The sequence below is a fragment of the Myxine glutinosa genome, chromosome 3 (genome assembly GCF_964187855.1).
Source record: "Myxine glutinosa chromosome 3, kmMyxGlut1.1, whole genome shotgun sequence".
NCBI lineage: Eukaryota > Metazoa > Chordata > Myxini > Myxiniformes > Myxinidae > Myxine > Myxine glutinosa.
The window spans coordinates 189,156,533-189,174,434 of NC_136263.1; the positions used below are offsets into that span (position 1 = coordinate 189,156,533).

The 17,902-nt window shown below is 45.6% G+C and overlaps 1 protein-coding gene across 3 annotated transcripts in view; it reads left to right on the plus strand.

The window, feature by feature from the left end:
• The first annotated feature begins 3,019 nt into the window (after positions 1–3,019).
• Positions 3,020–17,902, plus strand: part of PRPF4 (pre-mRNA splicing tri-snRNP complex factor PRPF4) — a 53,438-nt gene continuing 38,555 nt past the window's right edge. The window contains exons 1-3 of one of the 3 annotated variants that reach the window (XM_068103607.2): positions 3,020–3,239; positions 3,341–3,415; positions 8,539–8,718. In XM_068103607.2, the coding sequence (XP_067959708.1) occupies positions 8,565–8,718 (154 nt within the window). In that variant the 5' untranslated portion in view covers positions 3,020–3,239; positions 3,341–3,415; positions 8,539–8,564. Of the gene's footprint in view, positions 3,240–3,340; positions 3,416–7,662; positions 7,888–8,538; positions 8,719–17,902 lie in introns of those variants that run through there. The other 2 variants (XM_068103606.2, XM_068103608.2) reach the window with 2 other exon arrangements.

The following is a 17,902-nucleotide window of genomic DNA, read 5'->3' on the forward strand; positions in this document are numbered from 1 at the left end:
AGTAAATTGCTCTCTCTCATGCACAGATTTATCCCATCTCGTCTTCAGTTGTCATACCCTTCCTCCCGTCCATGGTACACGGAATCTTGTGGTGAGGCTGTTGCCCAGAAACAACTTGCCTTCGTCTCCTGGAAAGCAAATCCAACGGAAGGAAATCTCATTTCCTTTCACAAAGCCCGAAACAAGTGTGTGTCCACCCTCAGGAGAGCCAGGAAACAATATCTCTCCGTTCTCAAGACCGAACTCTCTTATCTGTCTCCCTCTTCCAAATCCTGGTGGCGTCTGGTCAAATCCGTTTCTGGTGTTTGTTCCCCCTCCATCCCCTCCCTTACCTCAAACGGCTACACAGCTGACTCCGCACGCGAAAAAGCTGAATGCCTCAACTCTGTGTTTGCCTCTAAATCTTGTGTCCCAAACCCATCCCTCTCTGTACCCACCATACCCAGTCGTACCCTGCTGCTCCTGGACTCCGTGTCCTTTCCTCCTGACAAGGTGGAAAAGTTTCTGTCAACCCTCGACTCTGATTCTGCAACTGGACCCGACGGCATCAGCCCACGGGTCCTAAAATCGTGCTCTGCTGCTCTATCTCACCCTCTCTCTGTTCTCTTCACCCTCTCTTTTGCTCAAGGTCAACTGCCATCTGCTTGGAAATCAGCCAACATCACCGCTTTGCACAAAAAAGGTGCAATAACAGATCCTAGCAACTACAGACCAATCAGCCTTCTCCCAATTATCAGCAAAGTCATGGAATCCATCATTGCTTCGGATATGAAATCTTTCCTCTTCTCCAATGGTTTGATCTCTGATCATCAATTTGGTTTCAGACCAGGTCACTCTACTCTGGACATGCTGCTTCTGCTGTCTCAACAATGGATGGAGGTCCTCAATGCCAAACAGGAAATTAGAGCTGTCTCCCTCGACATATCACGTGCCTTCGACACGGTCTGGCACCCCGCTCTGCTCACCAAACTCTCCTCCTTTGGTATCCATGGAAATCTCCACGCATGGCTGGCGGACTTCCTCTCTAGTCGTCGTCAACGTGTGGCCCTGAATGGGTTTCTCTCATCTCCTCTTCCTGTTCAGGCTGGAGTTCCCCAAGGCAGTGTTCTGGGCCCCGTGCTTTTTCTGGTCTTCATCAATGATCTCTCTGACTCTCTCGAAAATCCTCTCTATCTCTTTGCTGATGACTCCACTCTCTGCCGCTCCATTCCTCTTCCCTCAGATCGGCAGTCTGCTGCCTCCTCACTCTCTGAAGACCTGGACAAAATCACAGACTGGTCAAACAAGTGGAACATGTCTTTCAATCCTGACAAATCTCACACTCTTACTATGTCTCTCCGAAAAGATCGACTGGACAACCCTCCCATCTACTTTCTCAACAATCCTCTCCAAGAAGTTCTGTCGCTCAAGATTTTGGGTCTCACTATCTGCCATGATCTTTCTTGGGAAAACCACATTTCCAAGCTAGCCTCCAAAGCCAGTCGCCGACTGGGCATCCTCCGTCGTGCGAAGTCCTTCCTCGGCACACCTGAGCTCCTCACCACATACAAGGCTTTCATCCGCAGCTCAATGGAATACTGTTCTCCCCTATGGGCCGGTGCTCCTGCCTCACACCTAGCTCGGCTTCACGCTGTTGAAACCAAAGCTTTCAGAATTATTGGAATCTCCCGCGATGAAGCTATCTCTGAGGGCCTTTCACTCACTCACCGCAGGCAGGTAGGTGGTCTTTCTGTCTTCTACCGACTCCTCTCCGGCCTTGCACCCCCAGCTCTCTCTGTGCTCTGTCCCCCAAATATTCCTACAGGTCGCACAAGATCTGCCAGCAACCCTCTGATGGTTAAACTGCCGAAATCTCGGCTCTCTGCTCACCTTCACTCTTTCATTCCTCTTTTCTCCCGCCTCTGGAACAAACTCCCTCACTCCCTTCAATCCCACTCCTCCCTCCAGGTCTTTAAAACAGCTGTTCACCACCATCTCTTATCTTCCCCCATCCAAAACCTTGATCTTTTCTACCCCCGCTAATTCACCCCAGATCCACCTCGTTTGAAATTCCAACTTCTTTCCTGGAAGTCCTGGCAGTGTCCATATGTTTTATACCTCTCCCACCGCCCCCTTCCCATGCCCCCCCCCCCCCCCCAAAGCCCTCGCCCTCTCTCAGATCTCTCGATGTCTCCATGTCTCTCGGTCCCTGCTCTCAAATGTTGTGTTTGTGTCCTTCCCCCTCTCTCCCCATCTTGTCTACCGCTCCCGATGTTATATGTTTTATGTGTCGGTTTGTCTTTCTGTGTGATTAATGTTCGCTCTTTCACGAGCCTCGATCTTGTATACAACAAAAAAAAAAAAAAAAAAAAAAAAAAAAAAATGAATGTAGAAGGAAGTAGAGGACGGGAAAGACCGAGAAAGACTTGGCTAAAGATGGTGGAAGAAGAAATGCGGGCAAGGGGGTTAACAAGGGGAGATGCAGAAAATAGGGCAAAATGGAGAAGATTGTCATGGGGACCGCAAGGCTAACCCCCGCTCTTGCAGGGAAAATGGCCTTAAAATGCATGTTGTGTTGTTGTTCTAACACTAACAGTAACAGTAACAGACACCAACTGGTTTCGAGGGTTTTCTTAATAAAACTCAGGAATGCGTTAACGGACGTTGCTTAAATTTGGAACATATTACCTCAACGTTCAAAGCATTTACTTCTGAAAATTGCAGCCGATTTCTAGTCGAAGCCGAAAAACGTATTTTCAGTCCCCATGTTAAATATGTATACAGAGAAACGATCCCATATACAGTATAAAGAATTAAAGGGAGGGGCGCTTTGCGCTTTACCTGATAATGATGATGAAATTCCCGTTCTGTGCAATGTATGTTTGCCATGACGAAGTAGTTAGCGCATGTTCATTACAATTTCAGCCAGACCTCATATTTATTATTTATACTTGCCATACTTGCTCAATATGTCGGTTTAATATTGTCACTGCAAATAGATTTCGAAATTATGAGACGCAACCGTGAAAATATTGTTTTTAACGGCAATATGATTTGAAATATCGCGAGAGTTTGCATCTTTGAGCATACTCGAACTTGCTTAAACTGAGGATTCAAACTTGCTCTCATTGGTTTGTTTGCTTTCCGTTGGCTCGATTTCGTCGTACAAAATTGAATCGTTTTTGTTTCGGTGTGAATGAAAACTCGAAGAATTCTGCTGGTGTCCGGTCGAAGCACGAAATAGAGAAGTCGTGGAGGAGGTGAGTGCGAGGCGAGGATGCGCCCCCAAACGTGTGCACGCCGTGGTTGTACACGTGTTCGTCCTTCGTAAAATGTTTGTTTTGTATGAATGGAAATGTAGGACATGAAGGAAGATTGGAGATGAAACGAGTGTGGAATGAGATCGTGAGTTGAACACCGGAAGTATTGATATTGGGTGAGCACGTCCAATACTAATAGTAACAGGAAATGATGTCTCACGTGATCATTGGTGATCTCAGTACTCCCTCCCTCCTCCCTTTGCTACTCAAAACCAGAAATTGGTTGAAAAAAGTACCTGATGGTCTTCATGCTTCAATAAAATTGACAGTGCTTCAACACACGACTCGATTCTCGAGTCGTGCGGTTCCATTTTGCCGCACAACCTTCACACCACAGACATAGCAGAATGCAGCGTGTACCAAATATCCAGAATTCAGAATGAATGCAAGAACACAACTGAGATCACCACAGCTCACAACTGATTACTCCCTCCTCCGGTATGATAGACCTGAGCCTCGGCCTGGTGGTGGGGTGGCTATCTTTGTCAAAAACTCTCTTCCTCACTCTCCTTGCACTGCTCTCTTTCCTCCTCACCCTCAATTTCAAAAGTTATGAGTTCATAAGCTCCCATAGACATAAATAATAACTTAAAGCAAGCATTTCCACAACTTTGAAATTTTAGTGGTAGTGCCTACATGATGGGCCAAATGGCCTTCTGCGTCTAATTCCCTTGTAGTTGTAGCCATGGTGATACCCCAATTGCTTGAACCCATTGAGGGAAGAGTGGGATAGAACAACCTCGGGATGGTGGTACCACAAACAGGAGCAAATAGTGGTGTGTGGTTAAACCTGAATTTGATGACTTGGTTTGTGTGGGTTGTTTGTATACATGCTCGGACCCCAAAGAAGAGCATAAGTGAGTGAGATCAAGAGGAGGTGGAAATGGACACATGGGGGGCAAACAAGCTGAATGAATCACAGCAAGAAGAGGAAAGGGAAATTGGGGATGAAATAGAAAAGGAACAAACTCCTGCGATTGTGAGGGGCATGGAAGATGGGTAACTTCGTCCTGCTCGTCAAACCACCTGGTGACAACAGGTGCCCCATGGATTGGAGCATTGTCATCCTGAAAGAACCCTCCGAGCGGGGAAGAAATGCTGCTTCATGGGATGCAGATAATCGCTTAAGATGGTATACATGTGGGTCGATGACCTCAAGGGAAGGAAGGAGAACAAGGATCAGAGCAGCAATGTTTAATGAAATCGATTACAAACACACAATGTGGAGCAAGGCTCAATAATGCACCGCCTGACACGCAGCAGGCATTTTCAAGACACTCGCTGCAAAATCAGCAAATAGGCATTTCATATATAGCAAAAATATCAGATAAGAGTCTGCGCTAAAGACAAAGGAAACTGGGCCGTAAAGACCCACCTACCATCGTCCCTTCCTGCAGAAGGCCAAACTTAGACTGAAAAGATGTAAGCATAGGATAGGGTGACCTTTTCTGGCTCTTTATCTAAACACATCAGACCCGAGCGCAGGCCGAAGGAAATGTTCTCATAATACCTTCAATGGTTTTCTTGACACTAGGCATAATAGTAGATTAATGATTGAATACACATACTGAATACATAACAATCAAAGGATATGTAATGTCTATATTTCTCCCGAGGTTGGTTACGTCCTTGATTTAGGAGACACACTGGAAACTACAAAGATATATAATTAATTATTCCCTTTGTGAAGAAGGCGTTTGGCAACGTGTTTTTCCCTGTACGTGGGTTGTGGGCTCTTTATCTTCTGTCTGGCACATACATTCAAGGACATGTTTACTGGGCTAAGGATCCACAGGTTTTTCCTGTATTCTGCACCTCGAGCCTAGAAACCACATTTTGTCCACCCGCCTCTGCAGCTGAGTTCAAATCAGTTTTCAGAAGCACAATATATAATTTCAGATGTTATGATCAATTGAGTCATGGGGTTTAAACCCTAATGGCTAACATACATATTATATATATATAATGTAATAAGAGGACTACTGGGAAGAGATTTGCATATTTTGTGAGCCAGTCACATACAGTCACGTGAAAAAGTAAGTACAGTACACCCCATGTAAAGTTTTGACTTTTTCAACATATTTCAACATACAGCTATTTGATCTTCATTTCAACAATATTGATAGATAAATGTGATATAATATAACAAATATCATGAAACATTTACATTTTGTAGTCCATTGTATAATTTAAATAAACATAAATGCAAATTTCGCATGTGGAAAAAGTAAGTACACCCTGACATTTATCACTACTTCAAATACCTAAAATTAGAATCAGGTGCACCAGCTCAGGTGCAAATGATTAGAACATCATAAGGGAGGATCTTGGAGGAATGTGTCTTATTTAAACCTCAGACATTTAGTTTGGTTTGCTGTTTGTTGTTGAAATGTGCGGCGTCACCATGCCTAGATCAAAAGAGCTCTCTGAGGCCTTCAGAAAGAAGGTTATAGATGCCTATGACTCTGGGAAGGGATTTAAAAAGATCTCCAAACAATTGGAAATCAATCATTTGACTGTCCAGAAGATCATCTACAAGTGGAGAAGATTCCAAACAACTGCCAACTTGTTCAGGCCAGGCCGCCCCAGCAATTTCAGCCCAAGAGCAGACCACAAGATTCTAAAAGTAGTCTCTAAGAACCCGAGAATGTCATTACGGGACCGACAGGTCGCTCTTGCCACTGTTGATGTCAAAGTGCACGAGTCTACCATGAGAAAGAGGCTGCACAAATTTGATCTACATGGGAGGTGTGCCAGGAGGAATCCTTTGCTGTCCAGAAAGAACATCAGGGCAAGACTAAAGTTTGCCAATGAACACCTCGGCAAAGACCAGCACTTCTGGAACAATGTGCTCTGGACAGATGAGTCAAAGGTAGAGCTATTTGGCCACAGTACCAGAAGACATGTTTGGCGAAAACCAAAGACAGCATTTGACCACAAGAACCTGATAGCAACTGCAAAGCATGATGGTGGAAATATTATGGTTTGCGGCAGCTTTGCTGCATCAGGGCCTGGGCAGCTCACCATCATATAATCCACTATGAATTCTTCATTGTACAAGATGGTGCTTGAGGATAATGTGAGGCCATCTTTCGGAAAGTTGAAGCTCAACCGAAGGTGGACCTTGCAACATGACAATGACCCTAAACATACCAGTAAATCCACCAAGGAATGGCTGAAAAGAAAGAAATGGAGGGTTCTGGAATGGCCAAGTCAAAGCCCGGATCTAAATCCCATCGACATGTTGTGGGGGATTTGAAATGACCTGTGCATGCAAGAAACCCCTCAAACATCACACAGCTGAAAGAATTCTGCATGGAGGAGTGGGCAAAAATTTCTCCCAGTCGATGTGAGAGACTGGTAGACAGTTATAAGAAATGCCGACTTGAGGTTGTTTCTGCCAAAGGGGGCAATACCAGCTATTAGAACCACGGGTGTACCTACTTTTTCCATATGCGAAATTTGCATTTATGTTTATTTAAATTATACAATGATAATAATAATAATAATTCATTTATTTTGTATAGTGCTTTTCAGGTAGCCCAAAGGCGCTTTGACAGAGTGGAAAACATAATGCATAACAATACATGAAAACAACAATTGCAAAAAGACAAGAATCAAAAGGGAAATATTTAAAGCAAAAGGAGGGAGAAGGAGAAGAGATAGTCAGGGGTTAAATGCTGTGGGTTGAATGTTGAATGCAGTGTTGAACAGGTGGGTCTTTAGTGATGTTTTGAATGTGGTGAGTGAGGAGGAGTCTCTGATGGTGTGAGGTAGTGAGTTCCAGAGGGTGGGAGCAGCGATGGAGAAGGCCCTGTCCCCCCAGGATCTGAATTTGGTCCGGATGAAGGGGGTCAGGAGGTTGGTACCAGCAGAGCGGTGGTTGCGGGTGGGAGTGTGTCTGGAGAGGAGGTCAGCCAGGTAGGATGGGGCCAGGTTATGGAGGGCTTTGTATGTCAAGAGGAGGATTTTGTACTGGATTCTCTGGGGGGATGGGGAGCCAGTGAAGCTTGTAAAGGACGGGGGTGATGTGGTCACGGGTCCGGGAATGGGTGAGTAGACGGGCAGCGGAGTTCTGAATGTATTGGAGTTTATTGGTGATTTTTGAGGGTGAACCATAGAGGAGGCTATTGCAGTAGTCCAGACGGGAGGTGATGAAGGCGTGGATGAGGGTTTCTGCAGCCGTGGAGGAGAGGGATGAGCGGAGACGGGCAATGTTTTTCAGGTGAAAGAAGGCTGACTTTGTGATCTGTTTAGTGTATTTGTCGAAGGAGAGGGTTTGGTCAAAGATGACGCCAAGATTCCGGATGTGAGGGGAGGTGGATACTGGGATACCGTCGATGTTGAGGGCAAAGTTATGGGTGGATTTTGTGAGCGTTTTTGGGCCAATGATGATTATTTCAGATTTATCACAGTTAAGCTTGAGGAAGTTGATTTGAAGCCAGGATTTTATTTCAGTGATGCAGTTTGTCAGGATAGAGTGGGTGTCGGTGGAGACGGACTTGGTGGAGATGAAAAGCTGGATGTCATCGGCGAAGCAGTGGAATTGGAGACCATGACGGCGGATCAAGTGACCGAGGGGGGACAGGTAAAGGATGAAGAGGAGGGGGCCAAGAACTGAACCTTGTGGGAGGGGAGCAGTGGGGGATTTGCAGTTTTTGATGGAGATGAACTGGCATCTGTCAGAGAGGTATGATGTAATCCAAGAGAGGGCAGTGCCGGTAACGTTAAAGGTGGATGGACTACAAAATGTAAATGTTTCATGATATTTGTTATGTTATATCACCTTTATCTATCAATATTGTTGAAATGAAGATCTAATAGCTGTATGTTGAAATATGTTGAAAAAGTCAAAATTTTACATGGGGTGTACTTACTTTTTCACGTGACTGAATGTGTGGTACCCCCATACTTTGTACAGATGTTGTGTATATACGTGTGTATCCTGGTGTTTCCATTTTTCTAAAATCCACTATCTGTAGGCTTCATTTCATTACAGCGGACAAACAGACGTTTTCGGTTTTATTATATAGGAATCACGTTCCAATTGTATGTATAAATTTTATAGAGGTACGTACATATTTTGTCGATGCATGTATTTTACTGACGTAGCTGTATTGTTAAAGTACGTACTTTATAGATTCACTAATGGTCTTGATATTACATAATTTATAGACATACTCCACATTCTAATATTACGTACTTTATGCACGTACTCGGCTGCTCGCATTCATTCTAGTGACCAAGTGAATAAATAAGGCAGTGATGGATGAAGATGATGGGAGAAGTGCATCCAAGCGACCACGGATTCATTACGGGAGCCTGGAGGAATCTGAGAGGGAGAGGCTCGCAAAGGGCACTTCCAGCAAGAGCGCCATCAAAGAGGCGGTGAAGGCAGGAAACATCAACATTTCCGGTGGTAAGTAGTGAGCTGCAAAGTCATCAGAAACTCTGTTCTTTTGAAGCCTTGGCAAAAAACATGTCTGTGTGTTTTTTGATGTTTTTTTTCAGGGACATACACAATGTGGGGTGGGGTGGGGTGAGGGGGGTGGGGGGGGGTGGAGGAGGGAGGGTGTGAGAAAAAACTGGCCAAAAAGTCGCTGTTTATTTTTTATTGGTACGTCTCGATAGCCAATTTGAGGTTTGTTTGTTTGGGCTTTTTTTTTTTTTTTTTTGGGATACTGAATCGAGGCTCGTGAAAGAGCTAACATTTACTTCACAAACAAATCAACCAGACAAACAAAATATATAAAAAGAGGGAGCGGAAGACAAGATGGGGAGAGAAGGGAAAGCACACAAACACAACATTTGAGAGCAGGGAGATGTGTGGGAGGGAGAGGGCTTGGGGGGAAGAGGCGTGGGAAGGGGGGGAGGGGGTGGTGGGGTGGGAGAAGTATAAAACACAAGGACATCAAGGACTTCCAGGACAGAAGTTGGTATTTCAAAAAAGTGGAATTGGGGTGAAATTAGCAGGGGTAGAAAAGATCAAGGTTTTGGATGGGGGAAGATAAGAGATGGTGGTGAACAGCTGTTTTAAAGACCTGGAGGGTGGAGTGGGATTGAAGAGAGTGAGAGAGTTTGTTCCAGAGGCGGGAGAAAAGAGGAATGAAGGAATGAAGGAGTGAAGGTGAGCAGAGAGTCTTGATTTTGGCAGTTTAACCATAAGAGGGTTGCAGGCAGATCTTGTGCGACCTGGAGGAATATTTGCGGGGCAGAGCCCAGAGAGAGCTGGGGGGGCAAGACCAGAGAGGAGTCGGTAGAAGACGGAAAGACCACCGACCTGCCTGCGGTGAGTGAGTGAGAGGCCCTTGGAGTTAGCTTCATCGCGGGAGATTCCAATGATTCTGAATGCTTTGGTTTCAACAGCGTGAAGACGAGCTCGGTGTGAGGCAGGAGCACCAGCCCAGAGGGGAGAGCAGTATTCCATTGAGCTGCGGATGAAAGCCTTGTATGTGGTGAGGAGCTCAGGTGTGCCAAGGAAGGACTTCGCACGACGGAGGATGCCCAGTCGGCGACTGGCTTTGGAGGCCAGATTTGAAATGTGGTTTTCCCAGGAAAGATCATGGCAGATAGTGAGACATGGCAGATAGGGCTGAGGATGCATTGGCTGCTAATGCCACTTGGAATTGATAGACTTGAAGTGGATATGTTGTCTCATTCAATAATAGAGGAGACTTTCTTTTTATCAATCGCCATCAACAATTTTTGTAAATCCTGTCATGGTTGTAGATATCAACCAAAAACAAACACATACAATACAGTATTTAGAGCTACTTATCAAAAATATAACCACCTTTAGAGGCCATTTTACCCCGCAAGCGGGGGTTGGCCTTTTTCGGGGACCGTGGTTGTTGTTGTTTTTTGGTCCCCTTTTTGAAGCAATGTTTTACGGCCGGATGCCCTTCCTGACGCCAACCCTTTTTGTCGCCTTTTTACGACAAACAGGGAATTACCAGTGAACTGGTACTCAATTTGCCGACCTCGGAAGGATGACAGGCTGAGTCAACCCCCTGGCGTTAATTCAGCGATTGACCGGGATTCGAACCCAGGATCCTAGGATCCTAAGCCCTCACCCTAGCCGCTTGCCCAACACCAGGGCTAGTATTTAGAGCTACTTAATCTAACATAATCCTGAGATCATGAGCCTGGAAGTTTTTACTGAAAATTTGTCTGCAATGCACCACGTCCCTTTAACATCAAGTAACTTTATTAAGTGCTTTCCAGAAATGGTTCCAAATTCCAATGGTATTTTGAAGCTCTTTTAACTGGAACGGCACTCGGTGGAGTGCATACCTCCCTGCGCCAGGCTGAACAGTTTGTTTTGTATCCCAATGATAGGCTGGGTCTGGATTCGGACCTGAACCAAAATCTAATCAGCTTGTTCTTGTCACCTAACCAACTCATCCACCTCGTTTAGTCATGTCATCCATAACTTTTTTAAATATCATGTTATATATCGCTTTTAGCCTGATCCCTATATGGTGAAGAATCACTTAGAAATTAAATAATTCTCATATCCGAAACCATATTCATATCTTCACCAAAATCGAATCGATCCTTCCTTGTCACACACACAACCTCTCCACCAAGTTTTGGCCAAATCAGTCCATAACCTTTTGAGAGACCGTGCTATGCATCGGTTTTAGCCCCATCACTCGATGGTGAAGAATCACTTAAAAAATTATACTAGCCGGATCCGAATCCGGATCTTTACCTAAATCTCATCATTTAGTCCGTGACAAGTACACTACCTCTCTGCCTAATTTCGTCTGAATCCGTCCACAACTTTTTGAGATATCTTGTTCACAGGCAGACAGACAAACAGACGGGGTGAAAGCAGAACCTCCATCCACCTTTGGTGGCGGAGGTAATAAATTGTCATGAAAAATTGTAATTTTATTAATTATTGTTCTCCATGTCTTATTATAATTAGCCTGGTGTTGGCTTAGCGGTTAGGGTGCCAGCTTTGGATCCTCGGATCCTGGGTTCGAATCCCGGTCGATCACTGAATTAACGCCAGGGGGGTTGACTCAGCCTGTCATCCTTCCGAGGTCTGTAAATTGAGTACCAGTTCACTGGTAATTCCCTGTGTGTTGCAAAAGGCGACTAACAGGGTTGGCGGCAGGAAGGGCATCCGGCCATAAAACATTGCCTCAAAAAAAGGGGACCACGGTGCCCGAAAAAGGCCAACCCCTGCTCTGTGGGGAAAAATGGCTTCTAAAGGTGGTTCTATATCTGATTATAATTGAGCAACTGCGGATGTCACCAAAACTCCAAGACTTTTTTTTCTTCTTTGTATACAACATCGAGGGTTGTGTAAGAGCCAGCACACTACAACAACAACAACAACAACAACAACAACAACAACAACATGCATTTTAAGGCCATTTTCCCTGCAAGAGCGGGGGTTAGCCTTGCGGTCCCCATGACAATGTTCTCCATTTTGCCCTATTTTCTGCATCTCTCCTTGTTAACCCCTTGCCCGTATTTCTTCTTCCACCATCTTTAGCCAAGTCTTTCTCGGTCTTCCCTGTCCTCTACTTCCTTCTACATTCATTTCCATCACTCTTCTCAACCAGCCACTTTCATCCTTCCTCAACACATGACCAAACCATCTCAACGTGTTGCTCTTCACAGCATCCATCACAGGCTCTATTCCCATCATCTTTCACAATTCATCATTTGTCTTCCTCTCTCTCAACGATACTCCACACATCCACCGAACCATTCGCATTTCCACCCTTTCCAGCCTTTGTTGCTGCTCTACATTAATTACCCATGTCTCGCTCCCATAAATCATAATACTTCTCACACATGCAGCATACACCTTTCCCTTCCGCTTCAACGACACTCCCCTCCTCGTCAGCACGCCGCTCAGTTCCCGAAACGTCTTCCGTGCACATCTCACTCCAGCAACCGTTGCCGAGTCTGATCCACCTTCTCCATTCAACATGTCTCCTAGGTAGCAAAATGTTTTCACACCTTCCAGCTTCACGCCGTCTCCAAGATCCAACTCAACATTTCCTCCATCTGCAGCTCCCTCTGTGCACACCTTACAATTGAATGTAGCTGCCACACTGGTTAATGACCCTCTCAAACCACTACATTTTTGATGAACCCACTCAGTGCACATTGTACATTGAATGGAATTCACTCCGACACCCTTCCTGCACACAGCACATGGCCACTTCCCAGTTCTTTCCACCTCACCACATGCTTTACCACTTGCCATCACCTTCGTTTTTCTGATATTCACCTTCAGACCTTTTGTCTCCATACATTCCTTCCACTTGTTCATCTTCTCCTTCAGTCCATCCATACTTTCTGCAATCAACACCAGATTATCTGCATACAACAACTCCCACGTTAAACCCTCCTTTACGTTCCGAGCCAACACCTCCATCACAGCTAAAAATAGTAGTGGACTTAGTACGGCAAGTGGTAAAGCATGTGGTGAGGTGGAAAGAACTGGGAAGTGGCCGTGTGCTGTGTGCAGGAACGGTGTCGGAGTGAATTCCATTCAATGTACAATGTGCGCTGAGTGGGTTCATCAAAAATGTAGTGGTTTGAGAGGGTCATTAACCAGTGTGGCAGCTACATTCAAGTGTAAGGTGTGCACAGAGGGAGCTTCAGATGGAGGAAATGTTGAGTTGGATCTTGGAGATGGCGTGAAGCTGGAAGGTGTGAAAACATTTTGTTACCTAGGAGACATGCTGAATGGAGAAGGTGGATCAGACTCGGCAACGGTTGCTCGAGTGAGATGTGCATGGAAGAAGTTTCGGGAACTGAGTGGCGTGCTGACGAGGAGGGGAGTGTCGTTGAAGCTGAAGGGAAAGGTGTATGCTGCATGTGTGAGAAGTGTTATGATTTATGGGAGTGAGACATGGGTAATGAACGTAGAGCAGCAACGAAGGCTGGAAAGGGTGGAAATGCGAATGGTTCGATGGATGTGCGGAGTATCGTTGAGAGAGAGGAAGACAAATGATGAATTGCGAAAGATGATGGGAATAGAGCCTGTGATGGATGCTGTGAAGAGAAACAGGTTGAGATGGTTTGGTAATGTGTTGAGGAAGGATGAAAGTGACTGGTTGAGAAGAGTGATGGAAATGAATGTAGAAGGAAGTAGAGGACGTGGAAGACCGAGAAAGACTTGGCTAAAGATGGTCGAAGAAGTGAAGAAGAAATGCGGGCAAGGGGGTTAACAAGGGGAGATGCAGAAAATAGGGCAAAATGGAGAACATTGTCATGGGGACTGCAAGGCTAACCCCCGCTCTAGCAGGGAAAATGGCCTTAGAATGCCTGTTGTTGTTTGTGTTGTTAGTACCGACCCCTGATGCACTCCCACCTTCACCTCAAAGTCACCACTGTTCCCGTCCTTCAGCGTTACAGCTGTGCGCGCTCTTTTGTACATTGCCATCACTACTCTGATGAACCATTCCTCCACTCCTAACTTCCTCAATGCCCATGTCACTACTTCACGTGGAACCCTATCGAATTCTTTCTCCAGATCAACAAACCCAAGAAACAACCTCTTCCTCTTCTCCATGTACTTCTCCTGCAACTGCCTCACAATAAAAAGCGCGTCTGTCGTTCCTCTTCCTGGCATAAATCCAAACTACATTTCGTCGATCTTCACTTTCTTCCTTATCCTCCTCTCCAACACCCTTTCCAATACCTTCATTCCATGCTCCAATAACTTTATCGCTCGGTACGAGCCACACTCCAAAGGGTCACCTTTCCCCTTGTGTCGAGGGACGAGGGTACTCAGTTTCCAAACCACTGGAATGCGGCCTTCTTTCGCCACCAGATTACAGATTGTATGGGCATGCATGTATAGAGAGAGAGAAGCAAAATCCCTCTCTTTCTAGATCAGGGGTTCTTTACCTTTTTTGAGTCATGGACCCCTTTGAGAATCTGGTGAAAGCTGCGGACCCCTCCCCAGAAAATTGCACATAAGCACATAAACACAAAATTTTGCATACAATGAATGCATTTTATTGCATTGGAAAATTATTTCCTTCACATGCCGTCATAATCAGAATAAAAAAACAATCTTTACAAAGACCATATCTCACTTTTTTCATGCAAAAATCAATGACCATTCCCTGAATAAAATGAAATAAATCCAAATTGTGCAAATTAAACAAAATATAAACTTCAATTCTGCTCAAAAGTACATTTCAGTGAGAAGGCTGTTGTTGTTTTGCTTCAATAAGAAGATGAAATTGGGGAGTGGTCTTTGACAAGGCAACACGCATGTCATGTTTGACATCCAATCGATTTCTACTTTTCGTTTTGATGGTAACAAGTGCTGAAATAATTTTTATGCGCCTGGTTGACGGACCCCCTGAAGCCCATCCACGGACCCCAAAGGGGTCCATGGACCACAGGTTAAGAACCCCTGCTCTAGATGATCCAGTCCTTATTGTTATGTATACACTCAGGATGGGGTTCTATTGCCTGAGGTAGTTGAGAAAAGCAGGATGGGAAGGCTGAGGAAGACGGGACGCATCTCTCATTAAAACTTGCTGACATTTTTCCTATGGTTAATGGAGCGGATAAGCACTCCAAGGCTGAACAAGATGTTCCCATACAATTAAGAGCAAGAGAGGATGTTCCCACAGCTAAAGCAAGGATTTTCATACAGATCAAAGAGGAACAAGTTTAAACAAACGACTCGTATCATTCACATGGTGTGATAACTGACAATATTAGGCTTTTCGAAGCAAAGTATAAAGAAACACTCCCGGCAGTAATGTATACAGCTTCAAATGTGGTGAATGTTCTCAAGCGAATACATTCTTATTCATGTGGAAAGTCACGTAGGCATAAGCAAATATATAATAATAATAAAGGTAAAAGAGTCGTAATCAAATGCGCAATTAATTTCATGCCTCTACTTATATATAATTGCCACCGCAGGTGGATGGAGGTTATGTTTTCACCCCCGTCTGTCTGTTTGTTTGTCTGTCTGTGAACAAGATATCTCAAAACGTTGTGGCCGGATTCGGATGAAATTTGGCACAGAGGTAGTGTATGTGACAAGGACGAAATGATTCGATTTTCGTGAAGATCCGGATTCGGCTCCGGCTCGTCGAATTTTTAGGTGATTCTTCAACATTGGGAAATGGTGTTGGGCTAGCGGCTAGGGTGCCGGCTTAGGATCCTAGGATCCTGGGTTCGAATCCCGGTCGATCGCTGAATTAACGCCAGGGGGGTTGACTCAGCCTGTCATCCTTCCGAGGTCGGCAAATTGAGTACCAGTTCACAGGTAATTCCCTGCTTGTCGTTAAAGGCAGCAAAAAGGGTTGGCGTCAGGAAGGGCATCCAGCCGTAAAACATTGCTTCAAAAAAGGGGACCGAAAAAACAACAACAACCACGGTTCCCGAAAAAGGCCAACCCCCGCTTGCGGGGAAAAATGGCCTCTAAAGGTGGTTTTTTTTTCTTCAACATTGGGAAATGGGGCCGAAACCAACATACAACAGGATATCTCAAAAAGTTGTGGACGGATTCGGACGAACCCTGGTGGAGAGGTTGGATGTGTAACAAGGACTAATAGATTCTATTTTGGTGAAGATCTGAATATGGATTCGGATATGAGAATTATTTAATTTTTAAGTGACTTCACCATGGAGAGATCGGGTGAAAAGCGATATATAACGTGATAATTAAAAAAAGTTATGGACGAGTTATGACTAAACTCGGTGGATGAGTTGGTTAGGTGACGAGAACAAGCCGATTCGATTTTGGTTCAGGTCCGAATCCAGATCTGGCCTATCAGTGGGATACAAAACATAAACTGTTCAGCCTGGCGGAGGTGTGCGCTCTACCGAGTGCCGTTCTCTTTCGTGTGTGTGTGTGTGTCTGTGTATGTGTGTCTGTGTATGTGTGTCTGTATGTGTGTCTGTGTGTCTAATTAGGAATTTTATTTCTGCAACGTCCATCCGAGGGACGGAACACGCATTGATGGATCACCCTGCCTGTGAAGCACCGGCATAACGTTTTATTGTTGGGCCGATATTCAAACCCAGGCTAGACGGATTATAGACTCGTGAGCGTTCCTCCAGGCCATCCTGCCAGCCCCAACAGTAGTGACAAACGGGAGGGTGGCATCTACCTGGACTCCTGGAGGGCATCCTGACGGGGGATCAAGCATGGGTGCATTCATTAGAACTCTGGCCAAAGAGGCAAAAGTGCTGAAGAGAGGTCACCATGGTCACCAACAAAGGAAATTGCTCATCACAGCCAGAGAACTGCGACTGGAGTATATCGTGAGAAGGTACTGCGGAAACAAAAATTCACTTCGTGCTGTATCGGAGGCAACCTGAATTGTTGCACAATGTGGGGTCTGGAGCTGGAGGTTTGTTTTTCCATACATTCCTTATTTTCCTAACCTGTCGCCATGTGATTACTTGGTTCATTCAAATATTAAGGTTGCAAGGATATCAGGATGAGACTTTGGATGAGATCATCGTGTCCATGCAAGCAAGCAGCCTGCTACGCCATGACCAATGAAGCTTTGTACCATGCTGCCATATTGCTTGCCCCTGCAGTTTGCTTGCCCGCGCATTCTCTGTTCTGGACGTAAAACCGGGCATCCATTCTACTGGCATTAGTTGGTGCATGTTAAACATCCCGCGGTGTCCTTTGCGAAGAGTAGGCGAGCTATCTCCGGCATCCTGAGCAAATTACAAATTCCTGCTCGAAACCTATAGGGGGACACTGCATCAGCGAAAACAGCCACGTGCCCCATCCGATGGTGTTACTCACAGCCACGTACTGCATACGAACGAAGAAGACACACACAAACCTTTAAAATGATCACAAACACAACATCTGAGAGCAGGGACATCGAGAGATCTGTGGGAGGGAGAGGGCTTTGGGGGCGGGGAGGCACGGGAAGGGTGGGGGGGGTGGGTGGGAGAGGTATAAAACATATGGACACTGCCGGGACTTCCAGGAAAGAAGTTGGAATTTCAAACAAGGAGGATCTGGGGTGAATTAGTGGGGGAAGAAAAGATCAAGGTTTTGGATGGGGAAAGATAAGAGATGGTGGTGAACAGCTGTTTTAAAGACCTGGAGGGAGGAGTGGGATTGAAGGGAGTGTGGGAGTTTGTTCCTGAGGCGGGAGAAAAGAGGAATGAAAGAGTGAAGGTGAGCAGAGAGCCGAGATTTCGGCAGTTTAACCATCAGAGGGTTGCTGGCAGATCTTGTGCGACCTGTAGGAATATTTGGCGGACAAAGCACAGAGAGAGCTGGGGGAGCAAGGCCGGAGAGGAGTCGGTAGAAGACAGAAAGACCACCTACCTGTCTGCGGCGAGTGAGTGAAAGGCCCTCGGAGATAGCTTCATCACGGGAGATTCCAATGATTCTGAAAGATTTGGTTTCAACAGCGTGAAGCCGAGACAGATGTGAGGCAGGAGCACCGGCCCATAGGGGAGAACAGTATTGCTTTGAGCTGCGGATGAAAGCCTTGTATGTGGTGAGGAGCTCAGGTGTGCCGAGGAAGGACTTCGCATGACGGAGGATGCCCAGTCGGCGACTGGCTTTGGAGGCCAGCTTGGAAATGTGCTTTTCCCAAGAAAGATCATGGCAGATAGTG